This window comes from Stenella coeruleoalba (genome assembly GCF_951394435.1).
Source record: "Stenella coeruleoalba genome assembly, chromosome: 15".
Classification (NCBI taxonomy): Eukaryota; Metazoa; Chordata; class Mammalia; order Artiodactyla; family Delphinidae; genus Stenella; species Stenella coeruleoalba.
In genome coordinates, this window is record NC_137161.1 from 66,727,698 (window position 1) to 66,752,249 (window position 24,552).

At 45.9% G+C, this 24,552-nt stretch overlaps 1 protein-coding gene across 2 annotated transcripts in view; it reads left to right on the plus strand.

Annotated features, from left to right (window-relative positions):
* EEF2K (eukaryotic elongation factor 2 kinase) overlaps positions 1-18,487 on the plus strand; it is a 63,651-nt gene extending 45,164 nt beyond the window's left edge. For both annotated transcript variants that reach the window (XM_079944670.1, XM_079944671.1), the window contains exons 12-18: positions 20-97; positions 955-1,017; positions 2,472-2,606; positions 2,740-2,928; positions 8,431-8,555; positions 12,462-12,640; positions 14,374-18,487. In XM_079944670.1, the coding sequence (XP_079800796.1) occupies positions 20-97; positions 955-1,017; positions 2,472-2,606; positions 2,740-2,928; positions 8,431-8,555; positions 12,462-12,640; positions 14,374-14,483 (879 nt within the window). In that variant the 3' untranslated portion in view covers positions 14,484-18,487. The remainder of the gene's footprint in view (positions 1-19; positions 98-954; positions 1,018-2,471; positions 2,607-2,739; positions 2,929-8,430; positions 8,556-12,461; positions 12,641-14,373) is intronic.
* The last annotated feature ends 6,065 nt before the right edge of the window (positions 18,488-24,552 follow it).

The window sequence follows — 24,552 nt, forward strand, 5'->3', positions numbered from 1 at the left end:
GGCCATCTTTTCTCCACAGGACTCTGAGAACAGTGGAGACAGCGGATACCCCAGTGAGAAACGGAGTGAGCTGGACGACCCAGAGCCCCGAGAACATGTAAGGAACCCCAAGGAAATGAGAACAGAGTCCCCTCTTGCCTAGTTGTCCAGGAGGATAGAGAGCTGGGGCCGAGGGGGGAATGTGAATGGGTGGTAAGAGCATAAATTAAATTAATAAATAAATCATTTCAGATAAAGATAATTGCAGGGCAGAAGATAAAACGGTAATGTGGAGTAGTAAGTTTAGTAAGGGGACAAGCATGGGGGATTAGACACAGGGTTGAATATGGCGGACGCATCTTACTGTGAAGCTGGACCTCTGGTTGCTAAGCAGAGAGGATGCTGGGCAGTGGGCCAGAATGGTGCTGGTAGGTGGGAGGGCCCAGCTCAAAGGCACGGGATTCCAGCAGTCCCTCGGGAAGGCTCCAGAGGATGAAAGATGCCTTACGGTATCTTTTCAGCAGCATCCTGGTGAGGGTGGTCTTAGGCAGTATCAGCCATTGAGAGGTTTTGCCAAGTGCCAAAATGGCGCATGCGCATTACAGGCAGTCTTGCCGGGAGCTTTTGGTCTCGGCTTTGTTACTGCGAATATATAGAGACAGGCGATGGGGGCTTTGGCTAAGCGAAGCACTTGGCTCAGTTTTCTTGGTGCCTGTCTGCTGGGATCCTGTGCCTTTGAGTCGGTTCCGTCCGTGCACATGGTGAGAGCGAGAGGGAGGCTGCGGCTGCCCCGGCACATCAGTCCTGCCTGTTACCCAGCATCCTCTCTGCCTGGCAGACGGAGGTGTCAGCTTCCTGAGGCGCCGAGCCAGTTCCCTGAGGAGTGTCCCCTGGGAGGGCTGGACCAGTTCCCCAGGAGGAGGTTTTTGGGAGGAAGGCTGCTCTTTGGATCACTCTAATCTATGTCTCCATCAGGGCCACTCAAACGGTAACCGGAGGTATGAGTCGGACGAAGACAGCCTGGGCAGCTCCGGACGGGTAATGTGCCCCCAGGAATCCTCATCGTGGCTGCGTGCTTGCCTTTTTCAGACTCTGTTTCTGTTTCTTCCCCCTCACGTCATGTCACTTCTGCCTGCCCAGGTGCTCCACATGTCTCCTAAAGGACGATTTTGCAAAGGAGCCAATCCCCTCGGCAAATACTTTTTGAGCTCCTGGGTGTGACGCTGCGGGATCAGCGGGGAGAATTAGAGAAGATCAGGACGGCCTGTCCTGGAGGCTTCAGCTCACAGCGCCTTCCAGTATACGTTAATTTACGTCTAGGGAGTTCCCTGGTGGCCTAGTGGTTAGAATTCCGGGCTTTCATTGCCGTGGCCCGGGTTCAATCCCTGGTTGGGGAAGTTCGCACAAGCTGCATAGTGCAGCCCCCAAAAATTTAATTTTTGCAGCCACCCACTGAGACAGGCTAATGTTATTCATCCTCTTTTGATGTATGAGAAAAAGGGAGTCTTAAGCGACTCTCCCCAGGTTACCCGGCTAATAGTTGGAAGAAGTATCTCAGGTGATTATCATCAGGCCGGTGTGGGAAAGACCACCCTCCTAAATGCTCTTCTCTAGCTGACTCGGAACCACATTTTGAACCTCTCACCCTCCAGCCTTTGCTAAGGCGAGTCTCTCTCCTGCCTGCAAGGTCCTTCCTCCCCTGTGGTCATACCTCCTCAGGCCTGTCTGCTCTCCCAGGCTGGACCCCAGTGGCACCTTCTCCAGGAGGCTTCCCTGATCCCCGGGGCAGGCTTGACTCCTGCTGCTTCCAGAACACAGATTATTCATCACGCAGTATTTCCTTACCACAGGGTATTTCTCAGTCGGGTCAAGGCCACAGCGTGGTGCGGAGGCAGGGTCGTTCGATCCCAGCACCACTGACATTCTGGGCTGGGTCATTCTTTTTTGTGGAGGATGCCCTGTGCATGGTAGGCTGTTTAGTGTGCGTACACACAGACATACACGCACAGCAGCCTGGCTCTGTCCTGCGAGAACTTTGGACAGGGGTGTTTTTAGCTGGGAGACGTGGTGTGTTTTCTAAGCCCGTCTCCTGAAGCACCCTGTAGATGCACAGGGAAAGCACAGTGGATTTGCTGCCAGGTCTGAAGTGAGGCTCTTCTGGTGCCTTGTGTGGGGAGCTGGCAGAGGAGCAGCTCAGGGTTGAAACTCCCCGACCTAAGTCAGATGGATAAGTGAGGAGACACTTATTTGAACTGCTGCAATGCAGTGTGCTAGCCTTTGTGTCCTGTTGCTACCTGTTGCTTGTGTCCCTCAGTGCCCACAAGCTGGCATAATTCAAGTGACTGGAAATGGAGCCGGGTTTGTCCAGGAAAACTTGACACCGCACAGGTCCGCGCCCCTTAACTCGCCAGGCCGACTTTCACAGCTGGGAGGGTGCGTCCATCCCCAGCCCCTCGCTTCTCTGGCCTGTAAATGCCCGGTCCTCCCTTCAGGTCTGTGTGGAGAAGTGGAATCTCCTCAACTCCTCCCGTCTCCACCTGTCGAGGCCTTCAGCCGTGGCCCTGGAAGTGCAGAGGCTCAACGCTCTGGACCTTGAGAAGAGAATCGGGAAGTCCATTTTGGGGAAGGTATGGTGATGCCCTCTCTGCATTAACCCGGCGCCTCCCCCAAGAGTCGCTCCCTCCCCCAGGCTGGCTGGGAGGCCCTCGGCCGCGGCTGCGGCCTCCAGGCAGCCAGGCCCACGTGCCGTCTGTGTGGCAGGTCCATCTGGCCATGGTGCGCTACCATGAGGGCGGGCGCTTCTGCAAGAAGGACGAGGAGTGGGACCGGGCGTCGGCGATCTTCCACCTGGAGCAGGCGGCCGACCTCGGCGAGCTGGAGGCCATCGCGGGCCTGGGACTCATGTACTCGCAGCTGCCCCACCACATCCTGGCGGACGTCTCTCTGAAGGTGAGGGGGGGCGGGGGCTCAGGCAACCCATCACCCTTCGCTCCCTGGGTTTACGCCTCAGAAATTTCCCGAGCATCAGTTTGGGACCAGGCACTTCCAAGTTAGTTGACGCTGATAGAATTGGTCTCCGGCCTTGGGGACTGAGTGGAAGGTGACAGTCACATTCCCAGGCAATTGCGACATGGTGCGGCGGGAGAAGCAGAAGATGCTACTGCAGATAAATGAGGAAGGGCCGCAGCTGGGGTTTCTTGATTGGCAGTTGCAGCTCTGTCCCTAGTGGCTAGAACAGACCTGGCACACACTAGATAATCAGCATTCGTTTGTGGAACGAATGAATGAAGTGATCCCTAAGGTAGACCTGCGGGCCCAGTGGAGTCAGCCAGGCAGAGTGTGGGAGGGGGAGTGTGGGCAGAGGGGACAGCGCGGGCCCAGGCCCTGGGGAGACAGGAGGCGATCAGTGCGGCTGGAGTGTGGAGCGTGAAGACAAGGTGCAGGAGATGAGGCTGGAGAGGGGCCCGGGCAGGATGGGTGTGATGGGAATCCGTGAGGGTGTCTGCTCCCTCATCACTCCCCTGGTCCGTGGGCACAGTGGATAGGACCTGACGTGGCCTAGGGAGTGTGATCCTTTCCTTAGAGAAGTTGAGAGGCCCCTGGTGTGCACATGCTCCCAGCATAAAAGTCTCCAGCTCTCTGTCACGTGGGCCAGGCTTGCAGCCAGACGAGGCTGGGCTTGGTGTGGGCACAGGGCACCAGCCCTGCTCTGTGAGCCTCACCATGGCCCAGCAGGTTGGGGGCTCTCAGACTGGAAGAGAGTGTGGGAAGGCACCCAAAAGTCCTTGATTTTTTTAAAATAGTTAATACAGTCATGTGACGAAACGTTTTTTTAATGTGAAAAGGTTTACAGTGAAAAATCTCCCTCCCACCTTTTCCTCCACCTTCTCATTCTCCTGCTAACAGGTAACCATCATTATTAGTTTCTCACATGTAATTCCAAGAGGGTATTCATTTCCTAGGGCTGCCATAACTAAGAACCACAAACTGGGGGGCTTAAAACGACAGAAATTCATTCTCACGGTTCTAGAGGCTAGAAGTCCAAAATCAGTGTGTTGACAGGCCATGATCTTCTAGCTTCTAGTGACTGGAGGCAATCTTGGGTGTTCCTTGGTCTGTAGGTACATCACTCCAATCTCTGTTTCCATCTTCACATGGCCTTTTTTCTGTGTGTGTGTCTCTGTGCCTCTGTGTCTCTTTTCTTACGAAGACACCAGTCCTATGGAGTTTAGGGTCCACCCTACTCCAGTCTGCCCTCATCTTAACTAGTTACGTCTGTCTGTTTGGAAAGGCCCTATTTCTGCAGCGTCCTGCAGACTTTTCCCCTCAGTGCTGTAGAGACAGCTTCCTCATTCTTTCTGACAGCTGAGTAACATTCCATTGTACAGGTACTTTATTTAACCTGTGCCCTGTTGATGGACACTTGGGTTGGTTCCATTCTTATGATATCTCAAAAACTGCTGCAGTGACCAGACTTGGACATATTAAGTTGAACCGTTTTTATAGGTCATGAGGGTAGAATATTGGCAGTTTCATATGGTTCAGTCAGATACATCCTTTGGCGTGCGGTCAGGGATAACTTACAGCCATTTTTATTTCCTGTTTTAGATGGTGAAGGGCAGGCTTGGTTGGGGGAGGGGATTTTGACAGGCAGATGATTTGTTCCTCTTTCTCTCGTCTCCGTGCTCCCTGAGGAGTGGACTGAATATATCTCATTTAGCCGGTGGTGCGCTGATAAATGCTTAACAACTGGCTCTTGCAGGTGGGGAGGGAATGTTTGCACATATATGTATGTACGTTTATTATACATCTACTTGTAAGTTTATTATACATTTACTGATATAAGGAATGTGGAGCATACAGTTTACAAATCATAAAACTATTGTGAATTCTATATAGTCGATAGATCCTCACAGACTTCCGTTGCTAATTTTTGTGGAACTCATGTCTGTAGCCCAGCTTTGGTTGCAGCTGATGGAGGCGTGAAGTTCTGACGTTAGATACTGGTTGATACTTTCACTTACTTTAGTGAGTAAGATGAAAGTGAAATAAGCAAGTCCTTTGTCAGAGTTGGAACTTCATTTATTTGCTGCTGATACGAGCAACTTCTTTGCTGAATCAGACGATAGTTTTAAATACTGAAGAATGTTTCTCCAGTTTCTTGTGCTAGTCACAATGTAATGGCTACAGACACGGCACACTTGCAAATTAGTCTGCATTATTAATATTTTTTGCCATCTCGTGGTATAACTGCTTCTACCATGGCCAACGTGCAAGCACTAAGATGACATCGCCGAGCACGGAGTTGGAGGAAATGCACCACAGCACACCGTTTCCACATAGCATTTCCATCATGAAGATTCCACAGACTGGTGGTTCTCCACGAGTCATTTTGCCTCCCCCTTCTCCAGGGGACACTTGGCAGTGTCTGGAGACATCTTTGGTTGTCACAGCTCTGGGAGCGCAACTGGCATCTAGTGGGTAGAGGGCAGGCATGCTGCCAAACATCTACAACGCACAGGACAGTCCCTGCAACACAGAATTATATCATCTAAAATGCCAGTAGTGCCAGGGTTGAGAAGCCCTGCAATAGATATAAATAACCTCAAGAGGACAGACAACAGTAAAACATAGTAAAATAGTTAGGAAGTGATGAGCTTTGGGTATTTGTTACCTTTCATTTAATTGTAAGCTTACGTAATTTAATTTCTAATAATGGCTGTGTTTTACGACTGGCTTGCTTTCACATCGGTTCTCACAAGCCTGCAGAGCCGGCTCCAGCGTACCCACTGCGTTTGGCCTGTTCTCCCAGCATCTGGCACAGAGAGGACACTCAGAAGGGTTTGAGGCCTGAATAAAGGAATGCCAGGGTCCAGGATGAGTGGTTAGGGGCCAGGACTGGGGAGACCACTCTCGCTGAGACTCCCTGGTAACTCTCCCTGTGATCTCAGGCTGTTTACACCAGCTGCACCCGAGCACCTTTGTAAAGGGATGTAGAAGCTATTTCGGTTTTCTCATCTGCAGGTGTCCCAAACTCCTTTCCCTCCAGGACAGAATCTGGCAGCAAAGAAAACCATGGCCACATGCCCTGAAAGGCTGCCGGCCCATCTCCCGCTTTCCCCAAAGCCCCCATTCTTAGGACCTTTTCCTGTTGTCTTGCTAAGACATTCGTTTATCCAGCACATGCTTTTTGAGTATCTCCTACACTCTGGGCACCGTCCTAGGTTCTTATTCACAACAGCAAACTTTTCAGGCAGATAAGGTTGTAATACAGATAATAATTAACAAATGAAAATATTTCCAACAGAAGTAAAAATAACTGACCTTTATTGAGCACTGCCTGTGCCAAGCATTGTTCTTAAGTGCTGGGGGGAAATTGTGACAGGGAGTGAGATCAGGAGGGACTGGATACGGGCTTCCCTGGTGGCGCAGGGGTTAAGAGTCTGCCTGCCAGTGCAGGGGACACGGGTTCGAGCCCTGGTCCGGCAAGATCCCACGTGCCATGGAGCAACTAAGCCCCTGTGCCACAACGACTGAGCCTGCGCTCTAGAGCCCGCGAGCCACAACTGCTAAGCCCGTGCACCACAACTACTGAAGCCCACGTGCCTGGAGCCCATGCTCCACGACAAGAGAAGCCACCACAATGAGAAGCCCGTGCACCGCAAGGAAGACCCAACACAGCCAAAAATAAAAACAAATAAATTTAAGAAAAAAGAGTGGATAGGCCTCTTGTTATTAGGACGCTGATTCCAGCTGCAAGAGAGGCTGGGAAATGTAGTTTTTAGCTGGTTAGCCATGTGCCAGCAAAAATATGGCAGACAACTGGTAGTCCCAGCCACACTCCTTGAATCCTGAAGGTCGAGAAGGGCCTCATAGGCTGATAGGAGGGCTTTGGATTTGTCTCCGAGTGAGATAGGAAGTCTTAGAGCAGCTTTGGTAGAGTAACATGACCTGACCTGGGCTTAAAGCATCTCTCTGGATGGATATCGGAGAAGCAGGATGGAAGCAGGTGGGAATGTAGAGTAGTGCAGCCACTGTGGGAAACAGCTCCTCAAAAGGCTAAACATAGAGTTATCCAGCAATTCTACTCCTAGGTATATATATCCCCCCAAAAGAAAAACATACATCCATACAAAAACTATGCACACAGATGTTCATAGCAGCATTATTCATAATAGCCAAACGGTGGAAACAACCCAGATATCCGTCACCTGATGACTGATGAACAGATAAACAAATTGTGAGACATTCACACAATGGAATGTTATTTGGCCATAAAAGAGAATGAAACACTGATAGAAGCTGTATGAATGAACCTTGAAAACTTTATCCCAGGGCTTCCCTGGTGGCACAGTGGTTAAGAATCCGCCTGCCAATGCAGGGGACACGGGTTCGAGCCCTTGTCTGGGAAGATTCTCACATGCCGCAGAGCAACTAAGCCTGTGCGCGACAACTACTGAGCCTGCGCTCTAGAGCCCGCGAGCCACAACTACTGAAGCCCGCGCGCCTAGTAGAGCCCGTGCTCTGCAACAAGAGAAGCCGCTGCAATGAGAAGCCCACGAACCGCAACAAAGAGTAGCCCCCACTTGCTGCAACTAGAGGAAGCCCGCGCGCAGCAGCGAAGACCCAATGCAGCCAAAAATAAATAAATTTATTAAAAAAAATTTACGCCAAGTGAAAAAAGCCAGTCACACTAAACCACATGCTTTTTGTTTTGTTTTGTTTTTTGGCTGAGCCAAGCGGCACGTGAGATCCTAGTTCCCTGACCAGGGATCGGACCTGCGCCCCTTGCAAGGGGAGCGCAGATTCTTAACCACTGAACTGCCAGGGAAGTCCATAGACCACATGTTATATGATTACATTTATATAAAATGTCCAGAGTAGGGAAATCTCTAGAAACAGCATGTAGAGTAGTGGTTGCCTAGGGCTGGGCGGGATGGAACAATTGGGAGGTAATGGTTAGGCGGTATGGTGTTTTGAATCCTTCTTGGCTTGATGAAAATATGCTGAAATTGATTATGGTGTTGGTTGCGCAATCTGTGATTATACTAAGAACTATCGAGTTGTACGCTTTAAATGAGCGAGTTGTATGTTATGTGAATTATATCTCAATAAAGGTGCTAAAAAATGTAAAAAGAATTGGAAGCAGGGAGCCCCTGCTGGAGGCGAGAGATGATGTGGTCTCTGGAGGAATCAGAGCAGATAGAGGAGAGCGAGCGGGAGTGAGCTAAGCTTCCATTTCTCCCTGCCTGATGGGAACCCCCAGGAGCTCTTTGCAGCAGGGGAAGCCCTGTTCTCTTTCTCACGATGCGCAATTCTACAGCAGCCCCAGCCTGGAGCTCTCAAAACAATTCAAGAAACAGGGAAAAGATTGATGAGTGAGATCCTGGCAGCCCCTCCCGTGTAAGCCTCATTTCCTTTTCTCTCCCTGTCTTTGGTTTGTGTTAACAGGAGACAGAAGAGAATAAAACCAAAGGATTTAATTACTTACTGAAGGCAGCTGAAGCTGGCGACAGACAGTCCATGATCTTGGTGGCACGAGCCTTTGACACTGGCCAGAACCTCAGCCCAGACAGGTACTGTGGCCATGGCTCAGGTGACACTGGTGGGAACCTGGGCTGCAGGTGGGAGCTTCCCCTCCGGTGTTAGGACAGACCTGAGTTCCAGATGTGGCTCCCCTGAGTACCAGCCCAGTGACCATGGGCAAGTAGTTTTACCTCCTTGGCCTCAGTTTCTTCACTGTGTAAAATGGAAACGATTATAGAACCTGCATCCTAGGGTGGTTGTGTCTCATTGTATGAGGGTTAAATGAGATGCTGCCTTTATCCTCACTGTGCCTGGCACATACAGTGAGAGATAAATGGCATCTTAGCCATTTCATGTAAAGATTTGCCTGAGAAAGAGTTTGAAAGGATATGTAGCATCAGGTCCAGAGTGGTGGTCCTTAGATGTTAGAATTAGGGGTGATTTTAATTGATTCTTCCTACTTTTATTTTTATTCTTACTATTTTTCACTTCTGAGAGGGAGGGGAGGGAAGGAAGCAAGCTCTAGGGGAGTTCAAGCCTGGTGTGAGTTTTCCAGAGCGGTTTTAAGACTCCTGATGGCTACAGCCCTGCAGGTGTCAACAGCTTTTCGGTTATCCCTCTGGCAGGGGTGCCAGGACTGGACTCGGCGGTGGGAAGAGAGGAGAATGGCAGCTTCATCTCGGCTCTTTGGCTTGGCCAGTGGGAGGTCCCAGAAGTCCAGGAGCAGAGGACGGTTGGGGGAATTGAACTCTTAGCGGGACCCATTGCTCACCCTCTGTGGCTCCCAGTGGATCTCAGCTTCCCCCTGTTGTCCTCAGGTGCAGGGAGCAGGGTGGGCACATTCATTGTCTAAACCTCCAGGATGGGGGCGGTTTGGCAGTTCCCTCCTCTGTGGGTCAAGTTTTCATGTCCCTCTCACTGGGTTTAGAAGGAAAGTCAGGGCTGTGGGTCTGTCATCTCAAGCTCTCAGGGTCTAAAACGTCCGGATACATGACATCCTGCCTGAATTACATGTCATGCAAACATTTGTCGGCTACCTACTGTGTTGTAACAGTAATGCTCCCCTATATTTGGATGCACTTTCATATCTGTGATTTTATTTCACCGAGAACTAGAATTGGGTCTCCTGCATCTCTTCAGGCCCAGTGCTTAGTGCAGGGCCCGGCTCAGTAGTTGTTTGAATGAATGAACCAACACATCTCTTTGACGCAGACAGGGCAGGCATTTGGGGGCTTATGTTATGGATGAGTAAACTGTAGTTCTGAGAAGTGAAGGGCCTTGTCCATAGTCCAGTAGCCAGCAAGTAGTGGAGCCACAACGTAGGTCTTTTCACCTCTCCTCCAGCGGACTGTACATTAGCCTGCTTCTTAGGGACTCAGAATTACACTGGCGTGGAGGGGAGGTAAACAAAACAGACACGACACAATTGTGTCCGATCAAATGCCAACATCTGTGGTGCCCACTGAGTGCAGTGGGGAAGCACCACCGCATGGGTGGGGGGAGCTGGAGCTGGGCATTGAATATCTGTATCTGAGGCCCTTAAAAAAAAATTTGCTGTATGTATTTTCTCTTTATGTCCTCTGTCTACTTTCTCTTTTTAATTTGAGACAATAGGTTTTTGGGTTTTGATTTGTAAGAATTTTATATATATATATATATATATATGTATTCCCCCCCCACCACCACCATGTGGCATACAGGATCTTAGTTCCCCAACCAGGGATTGAACCCATGCCCCCCCTGCAGTGGAAGCGTGGAGTCCTAACCACTGGACCACCAGGGAATTCCCTGTTAAAAATTTTAATATATTAAGACTGTTAACTCTGGTATATGAGTTGGCTTTTAAAAAATTTTCTGAGATGGCTACCAAAAAAAAAAAAAAAAGATAGTGTTAAATTTTTTAAAAAAAAGAAAAAAAAGGCTTCCCTGGTGGTCCTTTGGTTAAGACTCCGCGCTTCCACTGCAGGGAGCATGGGTTCGATCCTCGGTGTGGGAAGTTCCGCATGCTGCAAGGTGTGGCCAAAAAAAAAAGAGAGCTGGCTATCATAGATTTGGGGGGGCAGGGGATGGCACATGTGCCACACAACGACCATTGTTTATTGGGTCTGGGGACATGCTGGTTTTTAATATTTTGTAGTTAAATCTATCAAGATTTTCTTCTATAGCTTCTGCTATAGTCTTTTTCTTACTCTTCTTCCTCATTCCAACCAGCTCCAGCCTCTTCCATTCAGGGAGCATTAATTGAGGGTCAGCTATTTGCATTTTAAGGGGTTTTGACACCCTTAGAAGTTACCATCTAATAGGACAAGGAAAAGTCATTGGAAATTGCAAGGCAGGGTAGACATGCTAATAACCGCTGGGTGCAGAGCTGGGTAGGGGTGGGTGGGGAGAGAGTAGGCCCTTTCCCTCCTTTTACATTTAATGTGTTGGGGGGATTCTGCCTTGCCCTTCAAGACTGGGGAGGGTCAAAGCTGAAAGAAGTGAAATCATGTAGTTCAGTGGCTTCCAATCCACTGTTAAAACCCTGGTTTTTTGGGTGTGTCACCAGTAATTTTCAAATAACTTCCCTTTTTTATAAAATAAAATGGAGTCAGGGTTATCTCCTGACACTATCCTAGCCAGCCACTTCAACAGACATTTAGAGAGGCTGTGCTGTTTGCCAGGCCCTGGGAATGCAGCAGTGAATAGAACAGACAAGGTCCCTACCTTCTTGGGGCTTATGTTCTAGTCAGGGAAATCATAATAAGCAATTAAGTAGGTAAACAGGAGATGAACAGATTGAGGTAATTATAAGAAATAGGGTGTTTGGGGACAGCATCTCTGAAGAAGTTGAGCTGAGGTTGGAGAGGTGAGGAGCCAGGTATGGGAAGAGTTGAAGGAAGGACGTTCTAAGCAGAGGGAGCAGCAGGTGCAAAAGCCGACAGGAGCTGGCGCGTTCGGGGAGGAGAACGTGACCCAACGAGCCGGGCACGGGAGGAGGTTGACAGGAGCTAAGACTGGAGGGTAGAGCCAGGTCCATATATATATATATAGCTGTCGCTCCTGGAACGTTTCATGAGGCCCATAGACCTTCTTCTCTGTGTCTCTCTTTGCTCCTTCCTGATGCACTCTAAATAGTTCCTCACATGTTTGGTAATGTGCAGTAGTACACCCCAAGGAGAAGAGCCCACTGCCCTGTTTGCTCTTTATTCTGTATTGTTCAGATTCAGCTGGAACTTGAATTCAGCATACGCCCTTGGTGGTTTGGCCATTCATGTGCTGCAGTAGGAGAAAGGGTTGAGGGTAGAGGGCAGAGCCAGAAGAGGGAAGTCAGCTCTTCCGGGTAAACTCTGCATTTGCTGGAGTAGAGCTAGAGCTGGCCGGAAGAGGCAGAGCAGAAGATGGGGCTGAATGACTGCTGTGAGAAGGTTCTGGAGGCCTCGACAAAGAGTCCCCCACCCACCTTCTCTCCTGTGTGAGTCACAGGGCAAATTGGCTGGGATACCAGCCACTGCTAATGCAAAAATCACCCATACGGTGATTTTTTTTTTTTTTTTTTTTGCCTCACCATGCGGCTTTCAGGACCTTAGTTACACGACCAGAGACTGAACCTGGGCCACGGCAGTGAAAGCACTGAGTCCTAATCACTGGACCACCAGGGAATTCCCATAGGGTGATTTTGTACAAATGAGGAAAATGTTCCCCTTCTTCAAGATGCTCTACTTCCATCTGTTGGAAAATTGTTGTACTATCCCAATTTTTTTAGGGAAAACTGCTTGACCACTATTGTAATAAATATGTAAATCTACAATGTAAATGACACCCTTTAGATGTGGTGGCATTGGGTCCTATGGGTCCTGAGTCAGAGGTGGTGACCCCATAGGGATTCCTGACTTACCCTGCCTGCTGATGGGCCTCCTCCTTCCTGCCTTGCTGCTATGGTAACTTCCCTCTTTTCCTCTGTGTCTCTTGGCAAGGTCCCAAAGCTGGCCAGAGGCTCTACTCTGGTACAACACTGCCCTGGAGACGACTGACTGTGATGAAGGTGGGGAGTATGATGGGATGCACGATGAGCCCCGGTACCTGCTGCTGGCCAGGGAAGCAGAGATGCTGTTCACAGGCGGCTGCGGGCTGGAGAAGAACCCGCAGAGATCAGGTAGGGCCTGGCAGACCTGCCCCTGGGGTGGGACGGTGCTAGACAGTGAGAGACGTAATTCCTGTCTCGCTGGGAGTTACAACAACATGCAAGACTGAGTCTCTTCTTTCAGTTCTGGTTGGGAGAAAGATTTGTACTGGCCCTGTATTTTTGCCAGGCTGGATACCCATATAATGCTGGCTTAGAAGAGGGCTTTATGCAGTTGGTATGCAGACGAACATTTTTATATTTTAATAGTCAAATATTAGGAGTTTGGGAGGTTTGTTTTTAATTCACAAATTGAGCTGACATTTTCATAACATAAAATTCAACATTTTAAAGTGTAAAGTTCAGTGGGTTTTAGTATATTCACAGTATGATGCCATCATCAGCACTACCTAATTCCAGAACATTGCCATTACGCCAGAACAAAACCTGGTACCTGTTAGCAGCGACTTCCTATTTCCCCCTCCCTCCATCCCTGGCAACCACTAACCTACTTTTCATCTTTATAGATTTACTTATTCTGGTCATTTCATATAAATGCGATCGTATAATAGGTGACCTTTTGTGTCTTGGCTTCTTTCAAGGTTCATTTATGTTGTAGCATGTATCAGTACTTTATTCCTTTTTATTGCTGAATAATATTCCATTGTATAGATACTACATTTTGTTTATACATTCATCAGTTGATTCACACATATATATATATGAAATATATATATGTGTATTTATTTTTTAATTTTTTTATTTTGGGGCTGCATTGGGTCTTTGTTGCTGCATGTGGGCTTTCTCTAGTTACGATGAGCGGGGGCTACTCTTCCTTGCAGCGCGTGGGCTTCTCGTTGCGGTGGCTTCTCTTGTTGCAGAGCACAGGCTCTAGGGACGCGGGCTTCAGTAGTTGCAGCACGCGGGCTCAGTAGTTGTGGTGTGCGGGCTCTAGGGTGCGTGGACTTCAGTAGTTGTGGCGTGCAGGCTCAGTAGTTGTGGCTCGCGGACTCTAGAGTGCAGGCTCGGTAGTTGTGCATGGGCTTAGTTGCTCCGCGGCATGTGGGATCTCCCCAGACCAGGGATTGAACCCGTGTCCCCTGCATTGGCAGGTGGATTCTTAACCACTGCACCACCAGGGAAGTCCCTATATGTATTTTTTTAAATAACATGATAGACATACTGAGCTCCTGATTTCACAGGTATAGGATGAGGCTAAGTTTAAAAGTTATTTTTTAAGGTGGTGTAACAAAATCAAGCAAATAATACTGCAACTCTACAATCCTTTATTTGAAACTTCTAAATCCAAAAAGCTCTGAAAACCAAGTGTTTTTATATGTTTTGCACAAATTCATTTGGTGGCAAAACCTGTCCAGAACTGACGTGAGGTTGTTCATAATTTTTATTTCTTATACTTTATCTTTTCTACTTTCATATGTTCCCAATTTGCCCTGTACAAGCCCTCAGCCTGATTCTCATTGGCTCAGTTGGAATCACCTACCCATCCCTAAACCAATCACTGTGCTTATTGAGATGGCTCACTCTGATTGGCTGTGCCTAAATGTGGACCACTCCCTGTGGCCTGGTGGGGAATGAGAAAGTGCTTTGATTGGCCAGGCTTGAATCACATGCCCACCCAGAGCCCCAACCAGGTTATGTGGAGGGAGAGGCAAGAAAGGGTAACCTCGGGGCGATCTTCTAGAGAGGGGGTCGGGGACACTGGGTGGCAAAAATAACAGGTGCTTCACCCCTTCACTTTCTTTCAGGCGACTTGTACACCAAGGCAGCCGAGGCAGCAATGGAAGCCATGAAGGGCCGGCTGGCCAACCAGTACTACGAGAAAGCCGAGGAGGCCTGGGCACAGATGGAGGAATAGCTTGCTGGAAAAATCACTGCCAGCCAGTCGCAAGCTAAAGGGCTAGGAGTGGGGGAAAGAAAAAGACTTCTTTACTTATTTAGGGTTGTTTTGGGGCCGGAGGAGGCAAATATTTTTAGTGTGTTGTAAATCAACTTTTGTATTTTATTGTTGACTCTTGAAAATGTCTTTGCTACCAGTGGAGACACTGCAGCTGTCCCCTAGGGCAGCATTTTGGGGGAGGGGGATTGAAAAAGCAGCCTAATGAACCAACATATCTCTCTGAGGTTCTTCTTCTGTGTTTTGTTGTTGTTATTGTTGGTTTTTGTCATGAGATGTAAGAAAATGTATCTTTTCTCTCCTGGATGGAAAATACTAAGGCTTTGCTCATCAGCCTTTTCAGGCTGGGCTGAAATCTCAGGACCACAGAGCCTGTGTTTCCTGAGTAAGGATGCAGTGGGGTACAGTAGAGCTGCACGTTAACTTTCCATGGGGCATGTAGTGTCGTGACTTAGTGCAAAGCCTTCTTAGAGCATTTGGAAGTGTGCTGGCGTTTTTTGGTGGATGTGAGACTGTACATCACCCAGGCCCCCTTCTACCATGGGAGAAGACCCGCACACTGTTTTATTTTTTGGGGGGGGGAATCTTAGTTCCCCAATCAGGAATTGAACCCCAGCCCTCAGCAGTGAAAGTGCCGTGTCCTAACCACTGGCCCGCCAGGGAATTCCCATGTTTTCTAATCTTTTAGTTTAATGTCCTTCCTGAAAATAAGCTTATTTTCTGGAATACAGCCAAATTCTATTCTGAAGCATGCTGTCTACAGTGGGCTTTACAAAACAGGTTTGATTTTTCTATGCACACTTTTACTACCTCTAACTCCTGCATCAGCTACTGTGCACCTTTTCGGGTGCACCTCAGAGCTTTTACATGTAAGGACAGTGGCTTGGAAAGTTGGAGCCTGTCCTCCAAGCGGACATGTACCCTGCATTTCAGCGGCAGCATCCACAATATACTGAAGTACCCTTTGTACCGTATTCCTCCGTATTTTCTTAGCACCTGGTGTTCTTATGAAGAACCCGCTCCCCAACCCCTGTTCTTGGCATTTTCTGCTTGAAGCTTTTGGTGATTTTCTTCTTTTTTGCAGCAGGATGCTTTCAGCAGCGGTCCCTTGAGATTTGTCTAAGCTGTTGGAGAATGAAAGGTCAAGAACTATAAACACTCATTAATTCCAGTGGTTTCCCCAGGGCCAGGCTATGGCTATCTGTATTTAATGAGCGTTCTCTTTAGAAGGAATTCAGATTTAACACCAGTTTGATTCCAGTTGGTGTTTCAAATAGCAAAGAAAACAGACTGCTTTGATCAACCCCAAGTGCTACTAAAGCAGCCTCTCTTCCTTTGTTTAAAAATGAAAACATAAAAAAAACAGAGCGTAACATACAAACCATTCTTTTTTTTTTTTTTTTTTTTGGCCGCACCACTCGGCTTGTGGGAACTTAGTTCCCCGACCAGGGATTGAATCCGGTTCCTCCTGCAGTGGAAGCTCAGGGTCCTAACCACTGGGCCTCCAGGAAATTTCCATACAAACCATTCTTACCTGTTCATTAAGACAGGTGCTTTAGCATGTTAGTGTTAAGTACTGTGAAGTCATGACCCTGTGCATGCATTAGGTTCCAAAGTTCAGAGTGTGCCCTAAAGGAAAAATCAAGCAGAGTCAAAATTACCCTTGAAAAATCCTGTAGAGCACCTGTAAATGACAGTATCCCTGTTTTTGTATTTGGACTCATCACAACCAGTTTCCTTTAGAAGTTGGAACTGATCCCTTTTTCCGTTTGCACAGATCAAGTGGTTGGCTTGCCTTAAGTTGTTTGTGTGTTTTAAACCAGTGCATATAGTTAATTTGCATTTTAGAAGCAACTTTATTTTGACTTATCTCTTCAAAGGTGTCAAGCTTCATAAAGTTCATGCTTTTGTTAGTTCAACCAGCCTCCTTGCTCTTTGAGATTTTATTATGCAAATCATTTATGTTCCCTGACTACCTGTCTCATTTCTTAGTTATATGTCAGTGCTTTCCTCTAACGCAGGTATCGGCAACTCTTTTGTAAAGGGCAAGATAGTAAATATTTTAGGCTTTGCGGGCCATATGGTCTCTGTTGCAACTACTTAGCCCTGCTGTTGTAGTGCAGAAACATCGGTGACCGATACCTAAACGAATGAGCATGGCTGGCGTTCCAATAAAACTTTATTGACAAAACAGCCTGCCTGGGCTCTAGTTTGCCAACCCCTGCTCTAATCCTGACTTAAGCGCTACTATATTAAACCCTGAGGGCAAGAGTCATCTCAATTTTTATTTTGGTCTCCAGTGCTTAAAAACAGTGCCTTAGCACAGAGTAGGCACTCAGTAAATTCATGAACAATGGAGAACCAGCCCTAGTCACAGCACTCACTCTTTGTGGCTCTGGTTCCTCCAACCGGTTAATGATTCCTTGTCTGGATTGGCTTGACCGGTCACCCCTGTAATTCCACCCACTCACATGGCCTTAATGTCAGGGCAGTCCCCTTCTGCAGGAGGCTGGGATAGCTAGGCAAATGCTTCTTTAAGGACCATTGAGAGCAAAATGATCTGCAAAATACTGAGATCCTTCTGAGCCAGCAGAACTTACTCCACTTTAAAAAGCTAGTTCTGTGCCTTCTGAAGCTGGTTAGGGCATCTTCTTTTTCCACAAATGCTAGGCATGCCAAAAAAAAAAGCAAAAAAACCCCAGGGTATTCCAGCCCAACTGGGGAGCCATCAGAGACTCTTTTCAGGTGCAAGAAACAGGGGAAGGTCCAGGAGATTAGCAGAGTCGGGGATGTAATTTGCATCTTCAATCACAGATAGAGAATCCACGATTCTGAAAGGTAGACTCTTTCCAAGTACCCTGCTGGTTAGAGGCTAAGCTGGAGCTAGGATTTGAGAGCTGCTTTTATTTAGAGGATCCTGGGAATAAAATTTAAAGTTAAACTGGAGTGTAATGTCTCTTTCAGTTTTGCTGTAGGTTTAAAAAGAAAAAGAGCAGCCTTTATGGATGTAAGTAGGAAAAAATCCGTAACCCCTGTGCACCTGGATATCCTTATCCCCTCCTCCTCACCTGAGGCCCTGTGGGAATTTATCATCAAATGCGACCTTGATGAACCAAGCCAGGTAAATTACTGTTGTTGCTGTTTTAGTGACTTCATTTCCTTTCGTCCCAGCACATTTGTCTGCAGTACTAGACATGTTTTACAAATCAAAAATGTTTACACGAGTATATGCAGCTTGTGTGGGGGAAAGGAGACAAAATATGCATATTCTCTGCATTTGTGCCTGTTACTCATTTTTCTCATCTCTGAGGTACCCCTTTAACCTAGACAAGGTGGACGCTGGGTGGACCCAGAGAAGTGGCTTGCATTATAGATTTATTTTTGCATATATATTGAGTTCCATTTTGCCTTTCCAAATAAAGTGGTTTCTTTCTTTCTGGCCTCAAATTCAAATGTCTCCTGGTGGGCTTCCCTGGTGGCGCAGTGGTTGAGAGTCCACCTGCCGATGCAGGGGACACGGGTTCGTGCCCTGGTCTGGGAAGATCCCATGTGCCGCGGAGCGGCTGGGCCCGTGAGCCATGGCGGCTGAGCCTGCGCGTCCGGAGCCTGTGCTCCGCAATGGGAGAGGCCACAACAGTGAGAGGCTCGCGTACCGCAAAACAAAACAAAACAAAACAAATGTCTCCTGGTAACACATGAGTGAAGTAGCTGGGTGGAGGTGGAGTGAATTGGAGGGCTCAGCCCCACCTGAAAGAGGCAGCCCAGATTCAGCTCCAAATGGTTGTCCCCATGGGGAGTGTGGGCCCAGTGTTGCCCCATTTTCCAATTTTTCAAGCTGCTGAAAATTGGATTTTTTTATGCAAGATTTCTTGATTTTTAACATTTCTAATAAATTCTTATTAAAAAAAGTCTAGATTTGGCACATACGTTTTCTGTTTGCTTTAAATAAAGGATGTGTACCTCTCGTTTTTCTTGTTTTTCTTATCTATAAAACAAATCTTTACCATTACATAGTTGTCATCAGTTTCAAAGAAAATGCATGTTAAAGATGCTTTGTGATCTAAAACTTAAGAAAATCTTCGTTACTGGTATGAGAATTTCTTTAAAAATTTTAATAATTTTTAGAAATTTGAACAATATACCGTAACTACATGGTATATTGAACACATATTTAGGTGCATTTGCTCCGAAGTCTCCACTAAAATGACAGGAAAGAGATTTTCTTAATGGCATAAGCCCATGAGGGTGAAAAGGAAGAGTCATCAACAGTAACAAAATTTTGGATGCTGGAAAGCAGATAGACTGTGATTGAGTTAGCAGACCCAAGAAGGCTGGATCCTAGGTCAGCAGTAGGAAAATCTAAGAACCCAGTTTTCATCATTGAAGACACCCCCACCCCCGCCAAAGGCTGAAGAATTGGCACAAGGAACCTCTGGAAGGGGGAGTGAAATGGGGCTAAAAATGTAGGTTCAGTTGAAAGACAAAGCATCAGACTTCTAGACCCACTCAGCTCCCCTGTGTAGCCAGCCAGCTGCCCCTCCATCACCCTGCAGAAGCCTAGGACACCAGGCACAGTAGAGAGTGAGGCTACTCTACTGAAAGGAAGGTTGGTGGAAGTTTCTGTATTGGCCGTAGAGTGTCCACCAGCCTTCTTTCCCCCTGTGCTCCCAGACACTGGCAGCTGACTTTGTCCCTTCTGGCGGAAGGCAGACAATTGAAGAAATTTCTTGGGAATCTGACTAGCCTAAAATAAAAGACTTAAGGTACTTCCCCCTAATGAAACAGGCTGGCCGGAGCACCTCACAAAAAAAGCCTCACCCACCAAGTCCCACCCACACCTACAGAAATTCCCAGATAACATTAGAGCCCTGTTCTTAAACTTGAACAGGCACCCAAAGATCCATATGTAAGGAAGGCATTTCATATAACAGACAAATAGAACCAAGAGCAGACAGCATCTGGGAGGAAACAATATGCCTGGAGAAGAAAACTTCAAGTAATAAAAAACTATCAATATCCTAAGATAAAATAACGTGTCCATGAAAAAAGGATCAAGATGCGATTCTAAGAATTCACACAGTTTTCTCAGCACCACTTATTGAAGAGGCTGTCTTTTCTCCAGTGTATATTCTTAACTCCTTTATCAAAGATAAGGTGACCATATGTGCATGGGTTCATTTCTGGGCTTTCTATCCTGTTCTATTGATTTATATTTCTGTTTTTGTGCCAGTACCATACTGTCTTGATTACTGTAGCTTTGTAGTATAGTCTGAAGTCAGGGGGCCCGATTCATCCAACTCTATTTTTCTTTCTCAAGATTGCTTTGGCTATTCGGGGTCTTTTTGTGTTTCCATACAAATTGTAAAATTTTTTGTTCTAATTCTGTGAAAAATGCCATTGGTAATTTGATAGGGATTGCATTGAATCTGTAGATTGCTTTGGGTAGTATAGTCATTTTCACAATGTTGATTCTTCCAATCCAAGAACATGGTATATCTCTCCACCTGTTTGTATCGTCTTTAATTTCTTTCATCAGTGTCTTATAGCTTTCTGCATACAGGTCTTGCTAGAGTCTGTCATACAGAGTGAAGTAAGTCAGAAAGAGAAAACAAATACCGTATGCTAATGCACATATATGGAATCTAAAGAAAACGGTTCTGATGAACCTAGAGGCAGGACAAGAATAAAGACACAGACATAGAGAATGGACTTGAGGACATGAGGAGGGGGAAGGGTAAGCTGGGACAAAGTGAGAGAGTGGCATGGACATATATACACTATCAAATGTAAAATAGCTAGTGGGAAGCAGCCACATAGTACAGGGAGATCAGCTCAGTGCTTTGTGACCACCTAGAGGGGTGGCTTAGGGAGGGTGAGAGGGAGACACAAGAGGGAGGGGATATGGGGATATATATATATATATATGTATAGCTGATTCACTTTGTTATACAGCAGAAACTAACACACCATTGTAAAGCAATTATAAAGATGTTTTTTTAAAAAAAAAATCACACAGCAAAGAGCTCTTGTAAATCGAATATACCCTTACAAAAATGAGCAACTTAATAGAAGGGTTGGAAAATGAAGTTGAGGAAATCTCCCAGGAAGTGGAACAAAAGAACAAAAAAGCTAAAGAATTGGAGAGGAAATTTAGGAGCTAGAGGAGCACGCATTCTGGGCTGTACAACTGTTCCACGATGGAACCATTATAATTGTTACCATTTTTGCTTTGTGGAGAAATTAGCTAAGAACAGCCTAAGATTATGTATGTGTAGTTTTTAATGGTCTTTCCTTGGCTTTTTAAAATTTAGGACCAGAATTCTACGATCCTAGTTTCAAAGCCAAAATTTTCATATAGCTTTTTACTAGAAAGTAAGCGTGCATGTAGATATAGATAACATTTTTACTGAATTATATTTAGCATATAGATTAAAATGTAAAGAAGTGTAACTCAGTCCTACCAGTATGCAAATCATTTAGAAGTAAGCAAATGCTTTCATTGTACTACAATGAAGGTTCCAGAAAGGTTTGCTTTCTTTTCTCCTACCTTGACATACTTATCAGTATTTAAGATCACCAAAAGGAATTCATAAGTCTGGTTACGACTGAGTTTGTTTTTTTTCCTTTTATGAGCCGTTTGAGGTATCCATTTGTTTTTCTTCCTACATATATTTCTTTCTGACTTCATGAACAATTTTAGTTTTTCCAATTATAAAGGAAATTAGTTCCAAAGAAATAGAGCTCTTAATACTAAGTAGTATCTATTGGAAAAAAATAAATGTAGTAGTCTTAATTAAAATAAAAGAAAAAAATGTTTTATAAGTCTAGGAACCTAACTTAGAGAAAGTAGAGGGGAGAGAATCTTTTTTTTTTTTTTGCGCAGCATGCAGGGGTCTTAGTTCCCCTAGCATGGATCAAACCCATGCCCCCTGCAATGGAAGTGCAGAGTCTTAACCACTGGACCACCAGGGAAGTTCCCCAAGAGAGTCTTTAAAAAATGTTGAGAACATTTCTTGGGACTGAAAGATGTGTGTCTCCAGAACAATAGGGCCCATTAAGTATCTAGCACAACTGATAAAATTAGACCTATGCCAAGATTCATCTTCATGAAATTTCAGAACATTGAGGACAGGGAAAAGATCCCGGAAGCTTTCAGAGGGAAAGAACAAGTTTCATACAAATAACTGAGAATCAGAATAATATCAGACAACTCAACAGTAACACTGGAAGTTGGAAGCTGATGGCTTCTGAATTCTGGGGAAAATACACTTTAACCTAGAATCATATGCCCAAACTATTAATGAAGCGTAAGGGTGAAATAAAGACAATTTCAGACATGTAAATTCTCAAGAAAGTAACCTCTCAAATACTGTTCCTCCGGAAGCCACTGGAAGAGTTGCTCTATCAAAGGAAGGCCAGTGTTGGGGGAATAACAAGAAATGTGTGAGGTCCAGCATAAGAGTGAGGAAAAGTCAGTGCCCAGGTGAGGGTGAAGGGCCATCTCAACATGGTGGTCTTACCATAAACCTAGAGTCTAGGGCCCCTGTCAGGATGCTGTGGGAGACACGTCTTCAAAAAGTTGAAGCGATAGAACACCTCATGTGTCTGTGTGGCAAGGATGGACAGTTTGAAGTTGAATTAGGGATGAATTCATAGAAAGTAGGTACATGTTTTTAAAGGTAATTATTAAGTAAAGAATAAGGTAAAAATATTTTCCAGAAAAGGAAGAATAATCATAGTTGAGTACATAGCTAAGCTCAAACTTAGTGAGTAGCATTTACTAATTATTGTTCAAATGAAATTACAAGACAACACTTTTAGGAGGGTTGAGGTGTTTGTGATGGCAGAGGTGGGATGATGAAGGTTAAATTCTTATCTTCCTTAGCAGGAAGTCAATAGGAAAGGCCTAAAGTTGAAAGAGAGAGGGAGAGAGAGGGAGGGAGGGAGGGAGGGAGGAAACAAAAAAAGCAGCAATATGTTGTTTAGACACATGGAGAGAAACACAAGAAGGATCAGCTAAAAGTTGAAAGTGGTTGCCTGGAGTGGAAGGAGTAGGCGTACTGTTTATTTTGATAACAAGCCTTGTAGAATTGATATACACATGAAGCACTTTGATAAAATTATCAAAGTAAGAATTTTATTTATTATTACTTTGTATACACGTTTATTTTTCAGCATTTAATTTTTCACTTGCATATGTCTTAGCTCCTCAGTGAGATGGTAAGATCCATAACGAGAGGGCCATGTTTTATACTACTTTGAGTCTTACATAGAATCAAGCAAACTGTCTTTCCTTTAGTAGATTTGATGTTTCCTTCATTGCAGCTCATCCCGATGCGAATGGTGTCATGGTCCAATGTTCCGTGAAGGTTTTCACATCATCCGATCCTGCGATATTTTTGGAGTAACACAGCCTCCTGTTACATTTTATGTCTGGTCCTCTTCCTGCCAGGCTCCTAGAAAATTGGTACAATCTCTCAGTTATCTTGACCTCCATCTCATACAGCCTGACTCCATAGGCTAGTGCCAGCATTCGCTAGGCTTTCAGTGATAGCCTGTGGTGGTTCTAGACGTCAGCTTGGCTAAGCTGAACCTCATTTTCAAGAATTCCCTTGCCAGTATGTCCAGCTAGAGAAGAAACCGCAAGAGAAATTTGCGGGGGGCAAATTGGCAGGAGGCTCTGTTTCCTCTCTAGAGATTGACAGCTTGCAGAGCTCAAAGTAAGAATTTTAAATGTTTACTAAGCTAAAAATACTAAATTAAATTTGCTAAGTTAAAAATTCATTATGGTAATTCATAGATTGAGCATCTGCTACTATGCTTTGTTGAATCTAAGACACCACTGATGTTAAGATGCACCGTTATATTCTGTATTAATAAGAAAAAAACCACTGAAAATAACCTGTATGCCATCGATCATAAGATGCAGGTCAATTTTAGAGATATTAAAATGTGGAAAAAAATGTCTTAGAAATAATGATATAGGGCATGCCAGACATTGGGCTGGACGTACACAGTCACCTTCTAACCCTGCAACAAACCTCAGTATTATTGTGACCATTTTACAGATGAGAAAAATGAGGCTTAAAGGTATCCCATAGCGAAAGTATTTGATAAGAATGTTTTTATTCATCAAGAAGGAAGGGTGGAGGTTTGAAGCTCAAACACCATCATAGTTTCAACATAAATGATGCCAACTGTGGCTGCTGCTGCATTATTCCCATGATCCTCCAGCACAGGACACAGGAGTGTGTTTGAACAGCTGAAACTTAAAGGTATCGAAGGAAGGGTGACAGCAGTAGTGGAGCCTTCAGCTTAACTTGACAGATCTCACTCAGGTCTGTCCATTTCTGTGGACTTTTAAGTGGTCAAGGTGTAAGATGACTGCATGTGGTCCACCAGGGAGGGTCCTAGTTCACTCCAGGGTCCCAGTTCTCCTTCTAATTAAGCATTTGTTCCTGACAGAAGTGGCCTGGTCACCTTGTTGAGGGGGTGTGCTCTGCAAAAGCAACTAAACTGTCTCCTCTGCAAAAACAAGGTTCCTTTTGGGGAGGCCTAGGTGATCAGGGGGTTTCCTTGGTTGCAGGTAACAGAAATGAACGCTAGCCAACATCAGCGAAGAAGCAATTTTTTTGAGAAGGAGGTAGTTTATATACTGGAAGGTAAAAGGGAAATAGGCCTCAGAAAGGGCGGTCCCAGGGCAAATGTGGGGATCTAGCAGAAGGTAAGAGTCTGGAAGTTTCCTTCCCAGCCCCACTAGTGAGCTAAAAATCCTTGTATCTGGTGTCCAGATTCAGATTTCCAGGATAAAGCCTCCGAATGGCCTAATTTGGATCTTGTGCCTGCCCACTCTGTACTTTGATTGACAGTTCCTTGAAGACCACAGGGGGGTTGTGGTGGGGTGGGGAGGGATAAACTGGGAGACTGGGATTGACACATACACACTACTATACATAAAATAGATCACTAATAAGAACGTACTGTATAGCACAGGGAACTCTACTCAATACTCTGTAATGACCTATATAGG